General features: G+C 59.8%; 2 protein-coding genes across 2 annotated transcripts in view; one reads left to right on the forward strand and one right to left on the reverse strand.

The window, feature by feature from the left end:
* Positions 1-271: 271 nt before the first annotated feature.
* HSD11B2 (hydroxysteroid 11-beta dehydrogenase 2) lies at positions 272-14,569 on the forward strand. The gene is made up of 5 exons (XM_080552658.1): positions 272-615; positions 12,091-12,303; positions 12,534-12,719; positions 12,945-13,082; positions 13,639-14,569. The coding sequence occupies exons 1-5, from the start codon at positions 348-350 to the stop codon at positions 13,995-13,997; spliced, it is 1,164 nt and encodes a 387-aa protein (XP_080408784.1). The 5' UTR covers positions 272-347; the 3' UTR covers positions 13,998-14,569.
* Positions 14,570-14,738: 169 nt separating this feature from the next.
* The window catches only part of ATP6V0D1 (ATPase H+ transporting V0 subunit d1), a 36,761-nt gene continuing 28,378 nt past the window's right edge, over positions 14,739-23,121 (reverse strand). The window contains exons 5-8 of the mRNA XM_080552668.1: positions 17,895-17,972; positions 17,119-17,295; positions 16,478-16,555; positions 14,739-15,952 (exon numbers count right to left, since the gene is read on the reverse strand). Of these exons, the coding sequence (XP_080408794.1) occupies positions 15,791-15,952; positions 16,478-16,555; positions 17,119-17,295; positions 17,895-17,972 (495 nt within the window). The 3' untranslated portion in view covers positions 14,739-15,790. The remainder of the gene's footprint in view (positions 15,953-16,477; positions 16,556-17,118; positions 17,296-17,894; positions 17,973-23,121) is intronic.

The raw sequence follows: 23,121 nt of genomic DNA on the forward strand, positions 1-23,121 counted from the left end.
GCGAGCTGAGCCATACCGTGCTGCGATGCGATGGGACGAGACGGCACGGGATGGGATGGGATGGGATAGACGGGACGGGACGGGACGAGGCCGGCTGGACCGAGCTGGGGCGCGCGGAAGCGAGCCGAGCAGCGCGGAGCCAAACCCGAGCCGAGCCGAGCCGAGCCCCGCCGTCCCCCCCGGTGTCCCCGCGCCGTCCCGGCCAACTTCTCCCATTGGCGAGGCGGCGGCGGCTCCGCCCCGCTCCGGGCGCTTATAACCGGCGGGGCGGCGGCCGCACGCGGCCGGGCGGCGCTCCCGGTGCCGGTGCCGGTGCTCGGGGGGCTGGCGGCGGCGGCGGGGGGCGGATGGAGCGAGCGGAGCGCTGGGCGTACGGCGCGCTGTGGGCGGCGCTGGGCGGCAGCCTGGCGCTGCGGGCGGCCCGGCGGGACGTGGTGCTGGGCCGGGCGCTGCTGGTGCCGCTGGCGCTGCTGGCAGCCCTGCAGAGCCTGTGCCGAGCCTGCCTGCCCCTGCCCCTGGGGCTCGCCCTGGCCGCCGCCGCCGCCTGCCTGCTGCTCAGCCGGGCCCCGCCGCGCAGGTTGCTGCCGGTGGCGGGCAGAGCCGTGCTGGTGACAGGTGAGTGAGTGCCGGACCCCCCCCCCCCGCCTCCTTCCCGGCCGCTGCGCGATGCTGGGGCTGCCGGCTCGCCTCTGTTCTTCCTCCTCCTCCTCCTCCTCCCCCGGGGGAGCCGCTCGCACCGCGTCCGGCCCAGCCGGGGTCCCCCGTCCCCTTCTCTCCCCTCTCCGGGAGCTGCTGGGGGTGACCGAGGCCGTGCCCCCCTCTCTGCAGTTTCCCCGTCCCCAGGATGCGCCGCTCAGCCCCTGCACGCCTCCTCGGACGCGGGGATGCCGTGCGCTCCCAGCCCGGTGCCTTCACCCTGGCTCTGTTTCTTTGGGGTGTCCCCGTATGCAAGCACCTCGTGTCCCCTCTCCTTCCTCCTGGCCACGTGCCTGGGGGCTGCGAGGGCAGCCAGAGCCCCGTGGGACTCAGAGGGGTGCAGGTGGGCTCAGAGAGCCCCCAGCTCACACCGGGAGCTGCAGAAGGGGACAAGCATCCCTGGCTTGTGATGGGGAGCGCCAGCCTGAAGGGCTCCGTGGGCAGGTGGGAAGAGGAGCAGCTCATGGGAGCATGGGGAGGTCTCTGAGGAGTGGGGCAGCGGATGAATGAATGACTGAAGGAGTGCAAGGCAGGGCTGCCCAGGGAGGATGCGTGCGTGATGGCCACAGGCAGCAGTCACTGCTGGCTGGTGCCCTGTGGCTCACCTGGCTGCTGGCAGACCAGGTCAAGCCAGCCCCGGGCCTGGCATCGCCCGTGTAATGGGTGAGTCAGTGGCTGGAACAAGGTGTTCTTGCCCCAGTGTGCTGAAGTGACACCTCTGCAGCTCCGCCGTGTTTGCTCTCGGCTGTAAATACTTTGTGGTTTTACAGGTTGGAGGCGCAGCTGGCCGGGTCGGCGTTTCCTTACCGCTGCTCAGGCAGGTGCCTGCGATGCTGCAGATGCGAAGGGCTGGGGCAGCATCAGCCCCCCGAGTGTTTGCATGCCAATTAGCCCAATGCTTCCTGAGGATTAATCCCACTCCTCCGGGCAAGCTGGGCTGCCGGCTGCCCTGTGAGAACGGCAGTCTGTCCGTCCTCCTCCTGCCTACGGGAAGCAAAACCCCTCAGAGGGAGGAGAGCAGAGCCGGGTGCCTGGGGATGCTGGGCAGAGGCAGCAGCTGCGGCGCTCTTTGCTCTCTGTGCTGCTTGAAAAATTGAGCAGGACATTCCTGGGGCAGGCTGGGAGTCAGCATCCGATGCTATGGCTCCGTGTAACTGCTGCAGAGATGAACATCCATGGCTTGGCCTCTCCGGGTCCAGCTCCTGAGCAGGGTGAGCTGCAGCATGGCTTACAGGGCTGTGGGAAGGGCCCACGCTCCCTCTACCTGGCTTGGCTCAGTCATGAGCCCAGATCATCCTTTGGTCCCTCCTGGCCCTAGGAGATGTCTGAAATTCAGGGATTCTGTGGAAAATGCCTTAGAGAAGTGGATTTCAGTGTTTGGAGTTGCGCAGCAAAGCAACTGTTGATCCTTACACTTGGATGAGGAGTTGAAAGGAGTGAATCTTTGCTCAGATTGCGATGGTTGCACTTGAACCGAACAGCTCCAAAATAATACAAAGTTCTCGGGCTGCTGGCTGGGGGGGGTTATTTGGGTGGTTTGGGCCCCTTGCATCCCTGCTCCTCCCTGGTGGCCACCAGCCTGCAGGGCCAGCGGGTGTGCACGGACTGCCCCATGCAAAGCACCTGGGTGAGCAGGGGCAGCCAGCGGGCTGCCTGAGAGCAGCAGGTCTGGGTCGGAAGCATCGTTCCTCCTCCTTCCCCGCTGCAGGGGAAACTCGTTTTTCCTGGTGAGGCTCTCTGGTTACAATCGCATGCCCCATTAACAATCTGAAATGGGTCAGAGCTTAAGATCGTATTCAAGGTTAGCAGCGGTTTTGCAACTTGATCGTAGTCGAGCGGCGCTTCGGCGTTTCCCATGGACTCAACAGATGTTGAAGCATCTGGTGAGTGCGGCAGGACGGAGTGATTCAATCCAGATGTTCGGGCTCTCGCTGCTCAGCTGTGAAGGTGAACCGCTGTCCTTGTGAGAGCAGGAGCATCGCTCCCGCCCCAACCCCCTGGGCTCTGGGTGCTGTCCTAGACCCATTTCTCCTTCTGTGGGTGACAGGGTGAACACTTCGGAGCCATTCAGCAGTTTGTGCACATGCTTGGGAACAATTGCTGGAGCTGGGTCCCTGGGCGACTTGCAGGCTTGCCCCACTCTGCCAGCTGCTGTGGGCGTATTCTGGCCCACTGGCTCTGCAGGGCATGTGCTGGTGCTGAGCCCCCCAGCACCGCGGGGATAATTGGGTTAAACAGGGGTGTCCCAGCAGCAGGCTGCTCCATGCCCCCAGCTCATGCTTTCCAGTGCTGCTTTCCAGTGCTCCCAAGTGCTGGACGCAGCACGTCCAGCCCCCAGGAGTGTCCAGGACGCAGCGAGCATCGCATGAAGGCTGGCGGTGAGATGAGCAAAGCTCCGTCCTGGGCTGCTCTGAGCTGCCTGCAGCTCTTGCAAGCTGCGGTGGCTGTGCCAGCCCCTGGGTGCCCGGGATCCCCGTAAGCAGCCAGCTGCAAATCAGATCGCTCCCTGCAACTGCCCTGGTTTTCCAGGCTCTATTAAAAATTAACAGCAGGGACAGCTATTCCTGCGAGCTGGGGCGGGGAGGGGGGTGGGAACAGGACCCAAACCAAACACCCCAGCCCTGGTGCATGAGCAATTCTTTGCATTTAAAAATAAAAATAAAAAATAAAAGCAACACTTAACTCTGGTCAGGGGTAGAAACATCAGGTTGTTTTGCTGGGAGCGGAGCAGGAAACCTGCTTTTTCTGCTTCTCTTTGCAGTGCTGAAGCTCTCACCTCACTCTGTCAGCAGTTCTCCAAGGTTTTGGGATTCTTCTTCCCCTTGATAAGCTTCAAAACCAGTGATCTTTCCCAGCCCACCACAAACATTTCGATGTATGCGCTCAGCTTTTTCTCACTGATCTATTAAATAAGCACTCTCAAAGCCCTCTAATGACACAGACCTGTCGGGCACTTTGTGTGCACGTGTCACCAAAAAACGATGAGCACAGCTAATTAGGAGGAAAAGCACAGCGAAGTTGCACGCTGTAGGAGGACGGAGTTGGTGGCGAGACCCAGGCAGGCTTGCTCAGCGCTCAGGGTTACGCAGGGACATGAGAGCAGCAAGGCAGAGACTTCTCTGCAGAAATGAGAATGTCAGATGGTGCCGAGTGCTTCGGAAGCAGGGAAGTGTAGGCAGTTGCTGCCCTCTAGGCCAACGAGCAGCACATCTGCGGCGAGGCCCCGTGTTGCGTTACCCGGTGGCGAGGCTGGCTCGCCCGGCGCCGCGATCTGCTTACAGGGCAGCCGGGCTGCCCCCGTGGGGCTCGCCTCCTGCTTGGTGGGGTGATGCTGCGGGCTGCCAAGCCCAGGCAAAGCGTTTGCCTCCTTCTCGTAGTCTCCTGTCGTCTGTGCTGGAGGGCTGCAGGGTTTTCGCCCGCGTGCGCTCTCCCTCTCCTCACTGCCTGAGATGGCAATCTGAGATCCTGCGGGGTGGGAAGCATCAGGGACCTTTGCAGTCGGGCTGTAGGTACAGTTTGGGACTGCTTTTATTGATTCTTGCCAGAAGCGTGCCTGCTGTCTCCTTCTCCGTTTCTCCCCGCCTGCTGCAGCCTCCAGCCCCCGTTCTTCTCCCCCAGCCCATGCGTGCCTCCACGTGCGTCGTATCACTCCTGCTTCCTTGTTCCCTGGAGAGCTGCCAAGCCCCAGCTTTTTATCAACTTTCTTGGTCGGAGCTGGCTTTCCTGTCGCACATGGTGCCGTCCCTGGATTTGGCTGTAATCTTGAGAAGCACTTTTCGGCTTTACGGGCTTTGCTGCCACGCGGCCCCTCGCTGCGCTGCTGACCCCCCCCCAGAGCCAGATGGTGGGAGCTGCCCAGGCAGCTGGGGATGCTGAGGAGGGACGGGCTGGTGGCTGCCCGGGGAAGAGGTGCCAGCCCCAGTGGCTTCTTTCTTTGTTTCTTCTGCTGGTGATTTTTCCAAGCTGGGTCTCAGCTTCTACCTCAAACACCCTTGGGCAGACCTGTGATCCCTCCTCTCTGGTGCTGGGACTTTGCTTTGCCGTGACCATCACACCATGCATCCGCTTCTCGCATCCTTTTCCAAAGGCACCGTGACCCGCGGTTGCTCCCTCCCCAGGTCCCAGTTACCAGGTGGGGACAAGCCCTATAACCTGGTGCGTGGCCATCCCATGGTGACTTGTCCCCACGTCAGCTGGGATGCTGGGCTATGCCTTTAGCAGCCCGTCCCAAGCAGATGTGTGCATGGGTGCTGCCCTGTGCACCGTCCTTCTGTGTGACCGTGTCAGCTCAGAGGTGCTCTCCGTGTGTTTTGGGGACAAGGCACCAAAACAGGCTTGTGGCACTTGAGCTTTGCCTCTGATGAGCTGCTGGGAGATGCTCCCTACAGACTTTCATTACCAAGACACCCCAACACCGACACAACTCCATCAAAACCAGCGTGGCTTTACTGTACTGTCACGAGCAATGCCAGCTCTGAGCTGCTTAAAACTATCTGCTGTGCTTGCTCTGGAGCATCTGCTTTGGCCAACTCTGTCCCCAGTGTGGCTTGTCCCATGTCCCCTGGGGATGTGTCCCTGCCCTCTGTGTGTGTCCAGCCCCACGGTGGTGGCACCGCTGTGCTGGGTGGCAGTCCAGCCCCGGGGGCTCCTCCATGGGTGACCTGGCCCACCACATGGAGCTGCAGCACGGCCGGCTTGGGAGGGACCTCAAAGCCCACCCAGTGCCACCCCCTGCCATGGGCAGGGACACCCCCACCCGAGCAGGCTGCCCAAATCCCCATCCAACCCAGCAGTGAGCACCTCCAGGGATGGGGCGTCCCCAGCTTCTCTGGGCAGCCTGTGCCAGGGCCTCACCGCCCTCAGAGTGGAAGATTTTCTCCTAACATCTAATCTAAATCCCCCCTCTTTTAGTTCAAAGCTTTAGTTTAGCATGGCCATGGCTCTAGTTTCTTGTGGTCATGGCTGGTGGAGTTTCCTGGCTCTCCAGCCTGGATCCCACCCCGTGTCCTGCCCTCCTGCGGCCTCCCCGTGCTGTGGGAGGCTGGGTTGCCTTCGGTGCGGGCTCTGCTGTCCCTCGACGTGTCCCTGCTGCTGGCCCTGCGTCCTTCCCAGCGACAGCTCCCGCTGATGGATCGCCCTCGTGTCTCGTCAGCGCCGCGTTCCTGGTTCGCCGCGTTCCGCCCGAAGGTGATTATTCACCCGGTTATCGCTGAGGCTCTTCACAACTTCCTCTTCTTGGGGGGACATAAATTCCACATTAGCTTTGAAAGGATCAGGCTGTGCCATCACCCAGGCGGTGTTTGCGCTCAGATCTGTCACCACCTCGCTCGTCCCCGCCTGGATCCTGCAGCAGCGGTGGGGAGCAGGCACAGAGGATGCACAAATCCCGGGCCGTGGGGGGCCTGTGCCTCTCGGGGGGATGGCAGCCCCCTGCTGAAAGCTCCGGTCCAGCCCCAGCCCCAGCTCGTGTGGTGGCGAGATGCCGTTTCTAGGAAATTCTCGGCACACGCTTTCTGTGAAACCCCAACTCTCTGCAATAGCTCCTGCTCAGAAGAGGCACTTCCTCCGCCGCAGTGGTTTGCTGAGCCTCCCTTCAGCCCCGGTGCAGCAGCAGAGCACCGAGGTCTGGCCTTGGCACTGGTGGCACACACCCTGCATGTCCCTTGCCTGGCCAGGTGCCGTTCCTCACCAGCAGCAGCCCATGGTGCCAGGTCGGGTTGTCTCCTGGGATGTCCTACACCCATTGCTCCTGCCCCTAAGGAAGACTCTGGTGCTATTGCACAAGCATCTGCTGAGCCCGTTGGTGCAAGACTTGGGCTGAGCTCGGCAGATCCAGGTGTCAAGCAAGGTTGAAGCATGCTGTGAGGCTCTGTGCAAGTGGCCGGGTCAACCCAGTCCTTGAGCATCGCACCAAGCACTGGTCTTGTACAGCAGAAGGTGCTCGGGCTCGTCCCTGTCCTGGCTGCTCTGCTGTAAGTGGTGCTTGTCACTCCGTCACCCCTCGTTTGCAACCTGTGGTGCTGCTGCCCAGCTTTTGGGGCCGGGGACAGGCAACTGGTGGCTTTTTAGTGACTGATGTCTTCCCACGTTGATGTATCTCACGCCTGCTCCGGTGACGTTGAGCCCCCAATACTGACGCACTGGAGCCAGTACCTGCTTCTGCAAAATGGGCTTTAATCAGGAGCCCTGCTCGCACATCCTCCAGGGCTCCTCTCCATCTTCACCGCCGTGCCCGGCTGCCGTTGGTTGTCAAGGCAGAAAATCAGATTTTCCCCCGCTTCTCTTTGGTTTGTTAAGTGAAACATATCCTCCCAGGCGGAGGTTACGGCACATAATGCTCCATAAACACTCGGCTGATCCTTTGTAATTCATACCATCTGGCTGCTCCAGCCCTGCCGCAGCCGGCAGCCTTGTTCCCCAGCCCCTGCTTGGGGGCAACAGGTCCCAAAGAGCCCCTTGGGGCTCTTTTATTGTTCTCTTGTGGCTTTCTGGGGGGATATATGGGTGGCGCGGCCCATGGCTAATGTGTCACAGGGATGGTGCATCCCATGGATAACGCATCGCGTGGGTGGTGTGTCCCATGGATGATGTGTCCCGTGGCTGGTGCGTCCCATGGATGATGTGTCCCATGGATGGTTTGTCCCATGAGAACCAACAGCAGCCAGCCAACAGCATCCTTTCCCTGTAAGGGCTGCGATCAGGGCAAACGTGAGCCAGGGTCCAATTTCAAATTAATCCTATTAAAATCCAGACATTTCATTTAAAGGATCTTTGTGGTCAGACTTAAACAACAGAGGCAGGGGGCGTGGGGCTGCTCCCCCAGCTCCCCTGGTACACGAGCCCCACCACGGGCTCAGGGTCTGCCTGGTCCCAACAGAGGACACACCACTGCAGATGTGGCAGGGACACCCAGCCATGCTTGGGGGGAAGTCACTTGCTGTCCCATTCACGTCCCCTCACCAGGAATTTGGGGCTGGGACACTGGTCGCCCCAAAAGACCTCTCCCAGGGCATTTCTTCCATCCCCAACCCACGCGCCGGGGACAAGCAGCGTGGGCTGGGCTGCTGCCACCTTCCACCACTTCCCACCACCTCCTGCCACCATGGGGCACGGGGGCTGCTCCCGGGGGAGCCCACGGCACGAGGCCGCCCGGGGCGCGGTTTCCTGTTGACGGTGACAGGGAAGGGGATGGAGAGGCCGGGGCGGCTGTGGCGGCTCAGCTGCTGCAGGCACAGGTGCTGCTCCGGTCCCCTCCCTCGACGTGGCCCTGCCAAGAATTTGTTCCCTCTCGGCATGGGCTGGCATCACCCGTTTAGCGCTCCTCTCTCCAAACGCGCTCGGCATCCGGGAGGTGTTGGCCGCGGGGCCCTGCCCCAGACACACGGGCTTTTGTGTTCGGTTCTTCCTCCTGCCCACCCCGTGCACCCCTCGGGGTGCCCGTGTCCCCTGCCCGGGATGGCGGGGATGTCCAGCTCCTCCGTCTTTGTGTCATGGACGTTCCCCACCTGTTGATGCTGTTTCTTGCTGCGCTCTCCCTCCTCCTCCCCATCCCATGGGCTGTGATCCCGGGTCCCTCTGCTGAGCAATGCGGCCCCACATCCCTTGAGACCCTCAAGGACAAGCTCAGCATGACCCCCCACACACCCCTTTGCCACTGACACCTGTGCTCTGCCTGCATCTGACCAGCATCACCACCTGCAGCGCCCGTCCCCTCCGTGCCACCACCGTGTCCTGCTCTGGCTGCGGGGCTCCCTCCTCTGCAAGGTTTTTTTTTGGGGCAGGGGAAGGTCACTGCTTTGGCTGAGACCGGGGGCTTCCTTCCATCCCCGTGCCAGGATCAGCCCCGGCAGCGCAGGGAGCACCTACGAGCAAAATGTCAGCCTTGTTTAGCTTGGCATCCCAGGCAGGATTTGTGCTTGAGCCTCTGGAAACAAGCAGCTCAGCGCGCTAATCCGCTTGGCCGCGGCGCCCGGCTCCCCTCCGGCTGATGGTGTCCTTGGGGCCGGCACCGTCCTCGCCCCGGGCTTTGCTCGCACGAGACTCCGCAACCACAGGGTGCAGGAGGAGCTTTTGCTTTGCACCCTCTGGGATTTTTCCACCTCTTCCAGCGTGGAAGGGGTCTGGGCACCTTGGGAGCAGGGCTGGTCCTTCGGGGGATGCTCAGCCCTGGGGCATCCACTCCCCAGCGGGGTCCCTGGGGAGGCTGTGGGGTGGCCGTGGGGCGAGCAGGTCCCACGCACACCCCCGGGCTCTGAGATGTGACCCCGTGGGGATGAGGACACGCGTCTGGGGGAAAGCCACCCCCACACCAGCAGCCTTGCGTCACGTCCCGTGTCGGCAGTGGGCACGGGGGGGTTGTGGTTTGACAGCTACCGGCTGGTAGCCGCCTTGTCTCCCGGCTCAGATCTGCTCAGCAAAACTGCGGCAGGCGCCTTGAGCACGTGTCCGGCCCCGGTGCCAGCTGCGGAAGGAGACCTGAGACAGCAAAACGTGAGCACCCTGCATAGTCTCTGCATTAAGCACCCCCCCAAAAAATGTGCCTGGACCAAAGCAGGTGAGCGGTGCCCACCATGGCTGGGAGCTCAGCACCTGCAGAGTCTTTGCTTGTGCTGGTGAGGAGCATCCGTGGGGCTGGGCAGAGGCAATGCGACGAGCACTGAGCATGCAGCGTGATGAGCATGCACTGCACCGAGCACGAAATGTGCTGAGTAGGCAAACATGAAGAGCCTGCGATGTGGTGAACACGCAACGCGAAGAGCACGCAACGTGATGAGCACAAAATATGAGCACAAAATATGACGCGTGGGCTGTGCGGAGAGCATGCAGCGTGATGAGCACGCCAAGTGACGAGCGTGCGATGCGACGCGCATGCGAGGTGGTGAGCGTGCAGTGCAATGTGATGAGCACGCAGAGCAATGAGCACGCGGTGCAACGTGCATGCAATGCCCAGCTCCCTCGTCATCCTCTTCGCCACCCCCAAAGCTGATGCTCAGTGCCCAAACGTGCCGCGGGATCCGGCTGAACCTCCTGCAGAGCCCCCGGGGCAGGCTCTCGTCCCTGTTTGCAGCCTGATTTTGCAACCCGGGCTTCATCTCCGCTCGGCCCCTGCTCCGAGGCAGGCGCTGGATTGCCGCTGGCTCGGGGCCGCAGCGTGGGAGGCCTCGGGGGGGGGGGGGGGGGGGGGGGGGGGGAGGCTTCTCCGGCAGCCCCTCGTCGCTCGAAGCAAAACCATTTGGCAGAGCCGGGGCTGGGACGGGGGAGAGCTGGCTTCTGCGGCCTCCTCGTGATGCAGCATCCTCCAAAGGACGCGTGCCCAGCGCCTCGGCTCAGACTGGCCGGCTCCAGCGCTCCCCGGAGGGGCGCAGCGGCTGCGGTCCCAGGGTTTGCTCCTCGCTCCGCGCCCAGCCCCACGCTCGGGGGCATCACGGGGTGCGTGGGTGCTGGGCACGGGACGGGCAGCAGCACTGGTGCTTTTGGGGGGTGAATTCGGCACCCCTCTTCCTTTGCTCCCGAGACCTGTCCCGGCAGCCTCCCTCCCCCGGTCTGGCCTTTATTTGCCTTTTCTCACGCTGAATTTTTGCCACGGCTGAGTTTTCCCATGTCTCCCCTCCCGGGAAGCCCGGCAGCGCGTTAACCTCCTCGGCCGGCCACCGCCTGAGACCTTAAATAACACCAGAGCATCACCGCCCTCCTCCCGCCAGCCCCGAGCAGACTTTGTGTATTTGTGTGTGTGAGAGAGAGAGAATAAATTAAAACTTCCGAAACCAGCCTCTGAGGCACCACAAACCCTCCCAGCAATTGCTCCCAGCACTGCCCGGCCGCGCTTTCACCCTTCTCAGCAGCCTGGGCCAAAACGAGCCCGGCTCCCGCTGCAGCCTCCCTTGCCAGCCTTTGGGGATTTATTTATTTAATTATTTATTTGGTCTCCCTTGGATTTTTGGGATGTTTCCAAGCGTTTTGAGGATCCGGCGTGCAGCCAAGGGGTGCCACTTTGTGCTGGGACCAGGAGCTTTCGTGTCCCGGGGAAGGCAGCGGGGAGCCCTGGGGACACGGCTGCGTGCGCTTTTATTTTCCAACTTTATCTTTATTGCGGTTTTCTCCTGCCCTGTTGGGCAAGGCGAAATGCACCTCCGGCCCCTTCCCACCCGCTGAGCACCGCGGCGGCCGGCTCCGGGGCGTGTTATTGTGCTGGCGGCCGGCCAGGCTCTTTTATGGGTTTATGACGCAGCAATAAAGTTGATCGGAGATGGGGACCCGGCCGTGGACACTGAGCCCAGCACGGCTTATCGGGCTGCCCCGGCACTGGAGCAGGCAGCGCCCTGTTCCTGGCTGGGGGTGATGCAGCTGCACGCTGGCTCCAGGTGCAGGATACGGCCCTGTGCATTTTATTTTTCAATTATTTTTTTAATTTTTAATTTAAAGTCAGGGCTGGCTGCGTTAACCCCGCTCGCTCCCCCCCTCACACAGGTCACCAGCTGTCCCTTCGTCCTGCCCCGTGCAGGTCACAGGTGCCCCCAGGGAGCACCGAAGGGTGCCAGGGCACCCTCTGGGGCCCAGGAGGAGGGTGCAGGCGATGGGGCTGGCCTGGCAGCGCTCCCCTGTTAATGGTTAATGGGGCCAGGCAGCTGGGGCGGTGCGGGGAGCTATCAGCGCTGCCATCAGCCCCGGGAACACGCTGTACCGGGCCGGCTGTTTGTTTCCATCCCCGCGGCACCCATCTCCCCGCCGGCAGCGGAGCCCTGGAGCTGTGGCTCTGCAGTCGCCTGCTCCAGCCGAGGACACGAGGGACATCCCACGGGGATGCCCCCCCAGGGCTTGAAGGTGGCAGGAGAGAACCAGAATCACTTTTTCTCCCCCCCCCTTCCCCACCAGGTGCTGTGTTTTTGGCCACTGTTTTTCAGGAGGCTGAACGTGTTCAGGGAACTGCAGCATCTCCCACCTGGGCTTGCGCCGGCATCTAACGGTGGCTGGTGGAGGGGTCTTTGGGATGCTGTGCCCAGAGGGGGACGTTTGGGGGGGGAGGGGGGGGGGTCCCCAGGCATCCTGTGGGGCTCTGGGCTGGATGGGACGTGCGCCGGTGCCGGTTCAGAGCCCGCCAGGCCGGTGCCTCGCTGTGCCTGCGGGTGCCGAGCCTGCCCTCAGCGGTTTTATCTGCTCCTCGCATCAGCGGCGCGCTCAGGGCGATGGGTTTGCTGATAAGGGAGTGTTTTCTTCCTCCCATGCGAGATAGAAAACAGCAGCTTCGTGACCTGAGGGTGCCCCAGGACAAGGTCACGTCCCCAGCGGGTGCTGGGGACCCTGGGGCTGGGGAGGCAGAACTGGGGCGTCGGGGGCAGGGGGCACGCGGCCGGTGGCTGTCGCCGGCCACCACAGGGCTCCCGTTGGCTCTTGCAGGCTGTGACTCCGGCTTCGGGCAGGCGACGGCGCGACACCTGGATGCTTTGGGCTTCCGCGTGTTCGCCAGCGTGCTGGACCCGCGGGGCCCCGGCGCCCAGGAGCTGCAGAAGAGCTGCTCGCCCAGGCTGACGCTGCTGCAGATGGACCTGACCAAGCCTGAGGACATCCAGCGAGTCCTGCAGCACATCCAGGCTCACACCAACAGCTCAGGTGGGGGCCCGTGGCACCCCCATTACTGCATACGGCCCCCCCGGGACCTCTGCTTGTGTCCGGCGGGGTGGTTCCCACCCAGGGACTGCATCCTTGGCTGCAGCCACGCTAAAGGCTCTGTCCCAAGGCACCCCGTGGCTTCCTGGGCAGGGTTCCCGTGAGGGGGGGAGCAGCCCCAGCGTGGCGCTGTCCCACCTGGGCTGCTTTTTTGAGCGTCTCCCTTCCCCCAGGTCTCTGGGGTTTGGTGAACAACGCCGGCTTCAACGACATCATCGCGGACGCGGAGCTGTCGCCGCTGGGCAACTTCCGCACCTGCATGGAGGTGAACTTCTTCGGCTCGCTGGAGCTCACCAAGGGGCTGCTGCCCCTGCTCCGCTCCGCCGGCGGCCGCATCGTCACCGTCAGCAGCCCGGCGGGTGAGCATCCCCGTGAGACCTGGGGACATGGGGACGGGTTGGGGTGCCCCAGAGGGCTGCGCCAGGCTTGGGTGCACAGCGAGCGTCCCCGGCTGGGCTTTTGGCAGCCCAAACCTTGCCCAGAGGGTGGGCACGTAGCCTGGCAAAACCCCCCCCGGGGGGTCTCACCCTGGCCACGTGTGGAGCCACGTGGGAGCCATGGGCTTGTGCTTTCTCCCCTCCAAGGTGACCTGCCGTTCCCCTGCCTGTCAGCCTACGGGGCATCGAAGGCTGCCCTCAGCCTGCTCATGGACACCTTCCGCAGCGAGCTCCAGCCCTGGGGTGTCAAAGTCAGCCTCATCCTGCCAGGGTACTTCAAAACAGGTGAGAGGCACCCAGCAGGCGGACCCGGAGCCCCGGGGAGGCACCGAAGGCGGTGGGGGAGCAGCAGCCGCAGGGCGCAGCTGTGAGTGCCGGGGGCATCCCCGGCCACCACCCTGGGGAACGTGGCCAGATGGGTTCAGAGCAGAGTCCTCTGTGGTCTGTGGGTGGTGGTGGTGCCTGCGGGAGGCTCAGTCAGGATCAGGCCCTGCCGCCTGCTCCTTTACCTCTGGGATGGCTGAACTGGGTGAGCACCATCTCCAGCCACCACCTCTCCACGGTCTTTGAGCTGGCTGTGCTCTGGCCACCACGGAGGTCCCCACCTTGCAGGTAGCTTCCAAAACTTGCAGTTCGGTCCCACTTGGGCTGTCCCGTTTGCGACACCCATCGCCCCACTCCCACCCCGTGGCAGATCTCCACGGGGGTTTTGGAGGGACCACGGCCCCCCGGTAGCTGCTCCCTCCCCTTCCCAAGGGACATCGCCGTATGAGCTCGGGCACCACGGGGCAGGGCAGGACGGGGGTGCCCAGCTCATGGTGCGGGGGTCACATCCTCGCAGGAACGTGCGACCCTGCCTTCTGGAACCTGCGGAAGCAGCAGCTGGTGGCTCGCCTGCCCCAGGAGCTGCTGCAGGCCTACGGCGAGGACTACGTGGAGGAGATCAACCGGCAGTTCATCCAGTTCATGAAGGTGGCCGTGGAGGACCTCAGCGCGGTGGTGAACAGCATCACGGACGGGCTCCTGGCTGCCAACCCCGCCGTGCGCTACTACCCAGGGCAGGGCCTTGGGCTGATGTATTTCATACACCGCTACCTGCCCTATTTCGTCCGAGACTTGTTCTTGAAAGGATTATTCATCAACCCCAAGCTGCCCCGAGCGCTGCGGCCGGAGCAACACACTGAGGCGAAGGAGGCCTGACCTCGGCCCGCATGCGGTCGCGGGGCAGGAGGGAGCCTTCTCCTGGGATTTCCAGGCACAGCAGCCCCCGAGCGTGTGCGCAGCCGCCGGCATCGTCGCCCTCGTGCACCACGGGGGAACAATCAGCACTAGACCTAAAACCAAATCGCTTTCCCAAATCAGGCAGATGCAGATCTATTTTCTATCGTGCGAGAATCAACGTTTTTCTAGAGACTGTTTTTGTTTTTTTTTTTTTGTATTTTTTCTAACCGTGCATCCTGCAACGGGGCCACTCTTGCCTGACTCTGCATCTCCGCACCAGGCGCTGGGACGTACCTGGGGCACTTCTCAGCTCTGTGACAGCTCCCTGACCACTGCTGGAGCTGCATCCGTCTCCATCGCCTCGCAGCTGGGTCAGGCGCGGGGCGCTGCGGATGCTGCCGTGCCAGCCCTGCCTCCCCGCGGTTCGTTACACACTCCACGAGCTCCCAGCGAGAGCAGGGGCCGAGGCCAGGCTGTGGGCACTGCAGAGCTCTTCACCAGATGAACTACGTGATTGTCACTTTTTAAATAAATCTCTTCTTGATACGCCACTGGGCTCTCGCAGTCTCCTTCTGCGTTTGGGGGTGCCCTGCCTGTGGGCAGAGCCCTGCCCAGAAGGGGCACCCCGAGTCAGCCCCGGGGCAGCCACGAGAAGCACGCCGCCAACGCGGGCCCCTGGGGACGTGCGAGCAGGCGCCGGAGAAAGCAGGGAGAGCGCGGTGCGGTAGGCAGATATTTATTGGTGTGGAGAGGAGGGGGGTCACAGGGTAACAAACACTGCAGAGGTGACCACGGCACAAGCTGGGACAGAGCCGCTGCTGCCAGGCAGGACGGACGGGGAGCACTGGGAACTCCCCATCAGCGAAGCCCCTCCGCTGCCGCACCGCCGCGGGGCAGCCAGGAGGTTGCTCTGCCCCGGGACCAGGCGTGCAGCACGGCCACGCAGCCACCCAGAGCAGGGCAGGGGCTCCCCCGTGTCACAGCACCATCCGCAGAGCCCAGACCCTTGCACGTTGTGACAAACACAGCTCCAAGCCACGGGGTTCGCAGGGGAGGAAGGAGCTCAGGCAGCTTACGGAGCCCTTTCAAGCTCCAGTGACTGAAGAGAGCAGCTTTTGAGGATGCTAGCACTAGTGCAGATGCTGCTGGAGCGGGGAGGAGCGTGCTCCACACATGCTCTGGCTCTGCCCTCACGTTCCCACAGGCTCCGTCCCAGTCCTGGCCAGGGCTGCTCAGTCTGTCCCACAACGTGGTTTGCTACAAGGGATGCAGGGATTACACAGCAGCATTGGCTACGCTACAAATCACACTCAAACTAAATCTCACGGGGACAACGCTGAGGAGGAGGCGTGCTCGGAGCACTGACAGCGAGGACTCCTGGCCGTGGCAGACCTGACGCGTTCCTCTGCAGCGGTGGGAACCACTTGGAGGCAGCAAGCCCCGGCTGGTGCTTGCTCTGTGAGCACAAGCACATACAGCAGGTTAGTACAGTAACACGGGTACTATTAGATACACGACAGGAGGCGTCCCTCCCGCTGCACAGGGCCAAGCCTGTGCCACCGGCCCCTCTGGACCCCTCACTGCACACACAACTCAAGCTTCAGCTTGTGAATAATTTAACTAGCAACTGTACAGTTTCCCCATCCGAGCCAGTTCGACAGGTGGGACATCCCTGGCGTCTAGGCAAGGGATAACTCAGGGAGCATGTAGAAGATAGACAGGGGTCCCTCTGGGCTCCAGGGGTGGGAGGGTCGGACAGGAGCAGGGCGGGGTTAGAAGATGGGAATGTAGTTGTCGATCTTGGTCCTGTGCCGCTGGGCGATGCACTCTGCGATCCACACGATGTTGCGGCACTCCTGCTCCTTCAGCTTCACAAAGGCGTAGAAGACTCCGAAGTGGAACTGGTTGAGGAACGCCAGCTTGTTCAGCTTCACCTGGGGAAAGCCCGGAGGAGGACATCACTTGTCCACCTCTGCTAGGCTGTCCTCTGCTGGAAGAGGCAGCCCAGGCAAGGATGGAGCAGCTTGGAAGTCCTGCGACTTCCCCAGCAGGCTGGGGGCACAGTGCATGGCTCAGAGAGGACAGGCTCTCGCATCTGAAGGGGGAAGGATTTATACCCTCATGTGCTGCGGGAATCCTCCTTTCCCACATAATTACTCTGCTCTTGCTCTCGGTGGACCAAACATCCATCGGCAGCCCCAAACCTGCCTCCCACACTGCTCTACGCTGTCTGGGTGACAACGTGGACTGAGCACCAGGCTGGGCCCCCACAGCCATCAGTACTGAGCACCATTCCCTCACTGGAGCACAGAGATAGCATCCTCTTCCTTCCCCCAAACTCTGCTTCTCTGCAGCACTGATGCTTGGGAGCATCAGGCAGACAACCTGACTGCTGCCCTGAGCTTTGCAGGAGGCACAGGCAGACACACTTGTCGAGCGGTGTCTCAGGGCTCACTCACCTCATGCTCAAAGAACCTGTCTTCAAGGGTCTTGTCTCCAGGGTTGCTGCCAGCCCCTTCAAACAACAGCTTGTACTCCTGCAGGAAGACATTACAAGAGGATGTACCCAGACTCCAGTACCCTCCAAGCTCAGCAGCACTCCTGGGCCCCGTACATCAGACATCCCAGCCACTACGTCAGGTCAGCAGAGGACCCAGAGAAGCCAAGAGTCGTCCGCCCTGTGAGCACACGGGATGCTGTGAGGCTGCACTGCACACACACCACCTGGGGACCCGCTGACGACAAAGCCCAGAAGGGCAGAGAAAGCCCTTCTTCCATCTGTGAGCATCACAGATCCGGCCAGGGATCCTGCCCCTCCTCTGAAACGTGCAGAGCTCGAAGCCGCATCGCGGTGTGGAGCCTGCAGGCAGGATGCACCAGGCACATCCCTTCCACGTACAGACCAGCGTGGCTGGGCCAGGCCCCTGCACCCACAAACATTGGCACACACTGCTTCAGCAAGGGGACACGGAGCTCTCCGACCCCAAACAGCAGAGGACAGGCAGCCCCCTCCCCAGGCTGTCCACCCACACGCTCCCCCAGGCCCCTGAGAAGCTCTGAGGCAGAGCAGGTCCTTGCGCCAGTCCCCCAAAGCACTCACAGGGTAGTAGTCAGCAACATTTTTGACTTGTTCGTAGTCATCTGCTCTGGCCAGCTGAGCCAGCCCCTCGGGGTAGAGCTTGCCGCAGTGCGGGAACAGCTTCGCCCGGTCCTCCTTGGACAGCTCAGTGCCGAACGAGTTGATGGTGATAATGAAGGCCCTCCGGTCAGCTTCAAACTGCGGGAGAAGAGACTTTCACCTCGGGCTGCAGGGGCTTTGCTAGAGGTTGGCAGATACCGGTGCTGCTCTGAACAGAGCCGCATCAGAGGGCAGCACGAGCAAGCCCAGCTCGGTGCCTGGGACGCACACAGCTCTCCTGTGCTCAGCAGGGCTGGCTACACGTGGGGGCCACCTGCAGGACCACGGGCTGATGCCTGGAGACTAGTCAGGCGAGGAAATCCCCACCTCAGGCACAAGCCAAGGCACTGAGCAGAACCCTGCCCAGCTCCAGGAGTGGTTCCCTGCTGTCCCTGAGCCCTGCACATCCAGCAGTCAGCTCTGGCACGCAGACGGGCCTCAGAGAGACTGGTTCTGGTTGTTCTCCTGCTTGTTGGACGGACGAAGAGGCTGCCATGAAGGCAACAGATGGGCCAGCACCTGGCAGAATCAGGACCAGGCAACCAAACCTGCCCAAAGTCATGTGCAGATATTGTTTTCCTAGGTCAGATGGGATGCACTGGGATGCTGAACAGTATCCCGAGCACCTGAAATACCGGCAGGCAGGCTGTGCCTGAGCGTGGAGCGACGAGTATCACTACAGGAGTTTCCAGACGTACCTCCAGGATTGGACACATGGCATCTGCCGTGGTACCTCCAAGTGCCTTGCAGAACTTGTAGAAGGACTCCAGGTATGCCTGGAAGAGAGAGAAATGAGTGCTCTTCTACCCAGCTTCCTTTACTGCCCCACAGGGCCATTCAGGAGGGGGCAGAAGGCAAGCAGGGATGCTCCCAGACACTTTTTAGCACAGCACAGGCTCTCTCACCCCATGTGAACTTGGATACCAAGCCCGCACAAGGGACAGTGCTTCCCCAGGAGCCGGAGACATGAAGGGCTGTGGTTTGGTTTGCTCAAGTGACTGGATGAGCTTACAGCAGGCAGAACCTCAGGCAACAAGGTTAAAGCCTATTTTGCTCCTTTGAGTGGTCTAACTCCAAAGCATTCGCTGAAGTTTCACATGGTTTCCTGACCCCGCTCTGGCCTCTATAAACATGCCAAGCCACACAACTATAGCTGCAAGACCTAAGCTCAGAGAGTAGCCCTGTGTAAGCGGAGTCGAGATGAGACAGGACATCTGTGAAGGAAACCAGCCATTCTCTGTAATTCTCTTTTTACACTGCAGCCGCTTGGTCTCCATCCCAACTGGAGCACTGCAGAAATCACACAAGGCTAGGCACAGCTAGGCTGCCTCCAGGAAACGTAATCCTTTGTGGAGATGTACCATAATCCAGCTGGAAGATGACTCTATCTCCCACGGGGAGCCATGGAGGCAGAGCACGGCTAAAAGTGCTGTTCAGCAAAAACTTTCTCAGAAGAAACCATCATGTGCTAAAACACCTCCCTGCACAGAGCTGCAAGCAGAATCACATAAAAGGAGTGGCAAAGCAACGATGCTGAGACATCACAAACCTCTGCCTTGTCATAAGATGGACCACAAATGCGTGTGCTGGACACCCTCAGCTCCAGAAAAGCACCTGGATTACTGTGTTCGGTAAATATTTGTTACCACACAGCGCAAAAGGGCACTGCTGGGTGAGCACTACACATCACAGAAATGTGATGTGAGCAGCAGCCCAGCTGAAGTGCCTCCACACCAACGCACGCAGCATGGGAAACAAGCAGGAGGAGCTGGAAACCACGGTGCAGTTAGACAAACATGACCTGACTGCTGTCACGGACACGTGCTGGGATGGATCACATAACTGGAACACAGGAACAGAGGGCTACAAACCCTTCAGAAGGGATACGCAGGGAAGGAAGCGAGAGCGTGTTGCCCTCTGCGTTAGGGAACGGATAGATTGTGAAGAGTTGCCTCTGAGAAACAGCCACGGACAGGTTGGGAGCTTGTGGGTGAGAGTTAAAGACCGCACCGATAAAGGACAGCTTGTGGTTGGGGTCTACCACAGGCCACCCATTCAAGGGGAACCTGTGGGTGAGGCATTTGGGCTTCAGCTACAAGAAGTGTCGTGCTTGCACGCTCTCCTCCTGATGGGGAACTTCTACCACCCGGACTGTCGGCTTGGAAAACTACAAAGCAGGTTGTAAGCAATCGAGAAGATTCCTGGAGTACGTTGAGGATAACTGCTTGGCCCAGTATTACACAAACCAACCGGAGGGGAAGTGTTACGGACCTGGTGTTCACCAACGCAGAAGAGCTCATTAAAGAGGTCAAGACTGGAGGCAGTCTGGGCTGCAGTGACAACGCCCTGCTTGAGTTTGTGATCTCGAGGAATACAGGCCTGGCAAAGAGCAAAGTCAGGGCCCTGAACTTCTGAAGAGCAAGCTTCAAGCTATTTTAAGACCTAGTAGATGACATCCCCTGGAACACCGTCCTTAGGGACAAAGGAGCTGAGCAGAGCTGGCAGCTCTTTAAGGATGTTTTCCTTAGAGTGCAAGAACTCTCCGTCCCCCTGTGTAAAAAAGCAGTCAGGGAGGGCAGACAACCGGGATGGCTGAGCAAGGACCTGCTGGTCAAACTGAAGTGCAAGAAGGAAATGCACACGCAGAAGAATGACAGGGACACGTGGCCTGGGAAGAGTACAGGGATGCGGTCCGGATGTGCAGGGATGGGATCAGGAAAGCCAAGGCACGGATGGAACTGAGCTTGGCAAGGGATGCAAAGAATAACAGGAAGGGATTCTATAGGTACGCTGCTCAGAAAAGAAAGGCCAAGGAGAGTATAACCCCTGTGGTGGATGAGAAGGGTGAACTGGTAATGACAGACATGGAGAAGGCCCAAGGATCTACAGACCAGTGAGCCTCACCTCTGTGCCTGACAAGATCATGGAAAAGATCCATGCAGTGTTGAGGCACATGCAAGACAAGAAGGTGACTCGAGACAGCCAGCACGGCTTCACCAAGGGTAAATCGTGCCTGACCAATCTGGTGGCCTTCTGTGATGGAGTGAGTGCATCGGCTGACAAAGGAAGACCGACCGATGTCATCTACCTGGACTTCTACAAGTCCTTTGACACGGTCCCACGTGACACGCTGGTCTCCAAAGTGGAGAGAGATGGATTTGATGGGTGGACCATTCAGTGGATAAGGAGTTGGCTCGATGGTCACACCCAGAGAGTGGTGGCCAATGGCTCTGTGTCCAAGTGGAGGCCGGTGACAAATGCCGTCCCTCAGGGGTCCGTCCTAGGACTGGTACTGTTTAATAGCTTTATCAATGACATAGATAGTGGGATCGAGTGCACCCTCAGCAAGCATGCAGATGACACCAAGCTGAGTGGTGCAGTTGCTACAATAGAAGGAAGGGATGCCATCCAAAGGGACCTGGACGAGCTTGAAAATTGGGTCCACATGAACCTAATGAGGTTCAACAAGTCCAAGTGCACGGTGCTGCACCTGGGCTGGGGCAATCCCAGACTGGAGGACAGGCTGGGAGAAGAACTCATTGAGAGCAGCCCTGCAGAGAAGGACTTGGGGGTTCTGGTGGACAAAAAGCTCGATGTGAGCCGGTAGTGTGTGCTTGCAGCCCAGAAGGCCAACTGCATCCTGGGCTGCATCAAAAGAGGAGTGGGCAGCAGGGAAGGGAGGTGAGTGTCCCCCTCTGCTCTGCCCTTGTGAGGCCCCACCTGGAGTCCTGCATCCAGGTCTGGAGCCCCCAGCACAAGAAGCATGCTGATCTGTTAGAGCGGGTGCAGAAGAGGGCCACGAAGATGATCAAGGGGCTGGAGCACCTCTCCTGTGAAGAAAGGTAAGCACAGAGTGTCACCCTGCAGAGCTATCGCAGGAACAAGGGCACGGATATTGAACTTTGCTTGAGGTCCACAGAAGAAGGATGCTGGACAAAAGGTTCAGTCCCAACTCTGCCTTTCCCAGAGCTCACAAGCAAGTTTTAGGCCTTAGAAGCAAAAATGGGTGAACTTGGATACCCAGCACTAAGTGAGGATTCACCATCACAGGCATCATGGAGACATAGGCTGCAGGAAAGCTGCGCTGGGTACCCTCCCCTGCGGACCCCTCCACAGATGATATCAATTTACAGGAAACTTTCTGCTGTCCAGAAAACCACATCCCAGAAATGGCCATGTGCTTGCACTTAATAATCTTCAGAAGTCTTTTATTTCCATGACACCATTCAATTACCCTCTGCCTCCTGCTAGTCTTGTTTGTCTTTCACATCCAGACTGAAGGGAGATCTGTGGCCAGTCCGTCCATGTTGACTTTTTCAACATCATCCACAATTTCCATCATGATTCACTCCTCTTCCAGCTGAGGAACCCGAACCTTTTTTGTAGTTTCCCATACAGAAGTCATTGTAACCAACCCTTTATTATGTCCCTCTTAGCAACTTCTCCTGTTCTGCTCTTCACATTCTGAGGTGAGAGAGGAGAGGAACAGATCAGGAAATGCACAGGACGAATGCACTACGGATGTACGCAGCAGCACGGTGATGTTTGTGCAGTTCACTCCTGTTCTGCTGTTAAGAACGGACTGCCTCACACAGAGACACACTTACTGAGGTCGGTCATAACCCAAGGGTTTGTTTAGTGGTAGCAGGGAAGAAGGAAACCTCTACAACCGGGATTAGGATTCCCTCCTTGTCTCTCCCATGTATCACTCCACATTTATCCCCAGATGTGTCTGCTGTATGTTACTGTCCAGCCACAAAGCTCCTTCGGCAGGTTCCTACAGGCAGGTTGCCAGCAAAGACTAGCAGCCAGCCAGCTTCATTTCAACATATCCAATAAAGATGCGGAAAAGAAGGAATAAGCAGCGAAGATTATGATGCTGGCATGCCTCCACTGCTGACCTCCTTCTACTCTAAGAGCTGACCGCTTTTATCTTCTGCTCCTCATCGTAATCATATTCAAAAACCTTCTCAGTTGCCACTGCTTACTTAAGAGCTTTCAGAAAGAAACATTTATAATTGCTTTTTTCATATGAATCCTCCTCAAACCTTGTCTGTGTGCTTGTCCAATCCTTCAAAAAGTGCCTCCAGTAGGTCTGGGAGGTAGCACGGGCGCTTCAAGTCTTCCCTCACCATGCTAACACCTCCTGGCCACGAGCGTCTATCCCAGGCACCCATCTGCTGTGCTCTTCAGAGCAGCTCCACAGAGACATCAGACCTGATTTTACTTCTCTAATCTGCCTACAAAGACTATTTGCATTGTGTTATCCATTTTCCAGACCCTGGGGCTGCATCTGTGAGCACCTGTAAGCTGCAGTCACCTCTTCCACCCCTGCATCCCCGTGATTTATTACTGACAGAGCAAGCAGCCTGCCCCTGCTCTCCCTGGGGGCTGCTCGTTAGTAAGATCCAGTCCCAGCACACGCTGAGAGGTACCAGGCAGCGACACTTCAGTTTAGGGGTAGGAAAAGCAGAATCCAAAGGAGTATCAGCCTCAGAAAGGAGATGGAAAGGACGTGGCAGCTGGGACCCAAGGAGAGGGCACCCACCAGCCTGTTTGCTCTGTGCTCGCTCTGCTCCCTGCCTCTGCCCGGCTCAATACGGAGCTCTGCACCCTGCAAGGGTGCAGGTATTTATGCGTACCGGCATACCTTCCCCCATTATAGCAAAAGATCAGTACATGCCAGAGGCCACACGCAGCTGGGCATGACTGCCGAAAGGCAGCAGCTTCTCCCCTCCCTTTGCCTTCTTCCCTTCATGCCTGACCTGTTCTCCACCTCCCCAAACGGGTCAAGGCTTCCTTAGGAAGCAGAGGTCACAGTGACTGCTAGCTGGCCGTGACCAGTCAAAGCAAGGTTGGCAGATACAATCTGCATCCCGCCCTTAATCCAGAGAGTCAAGATGAAGAGATAGCCACAGCCTGCAC

Source organism: Anser brachyrhynchus, assembly GCF_964034855.1.
Source record: "Anser brachyrhynchus genome assembly, chromosome: 12".
NCBI classification, from domain to species: Eukaryota; Metazoa; Chordata; class Aves; order Anseriformes; family Anatidae; genus Anser; species Anser brachyrhynchus.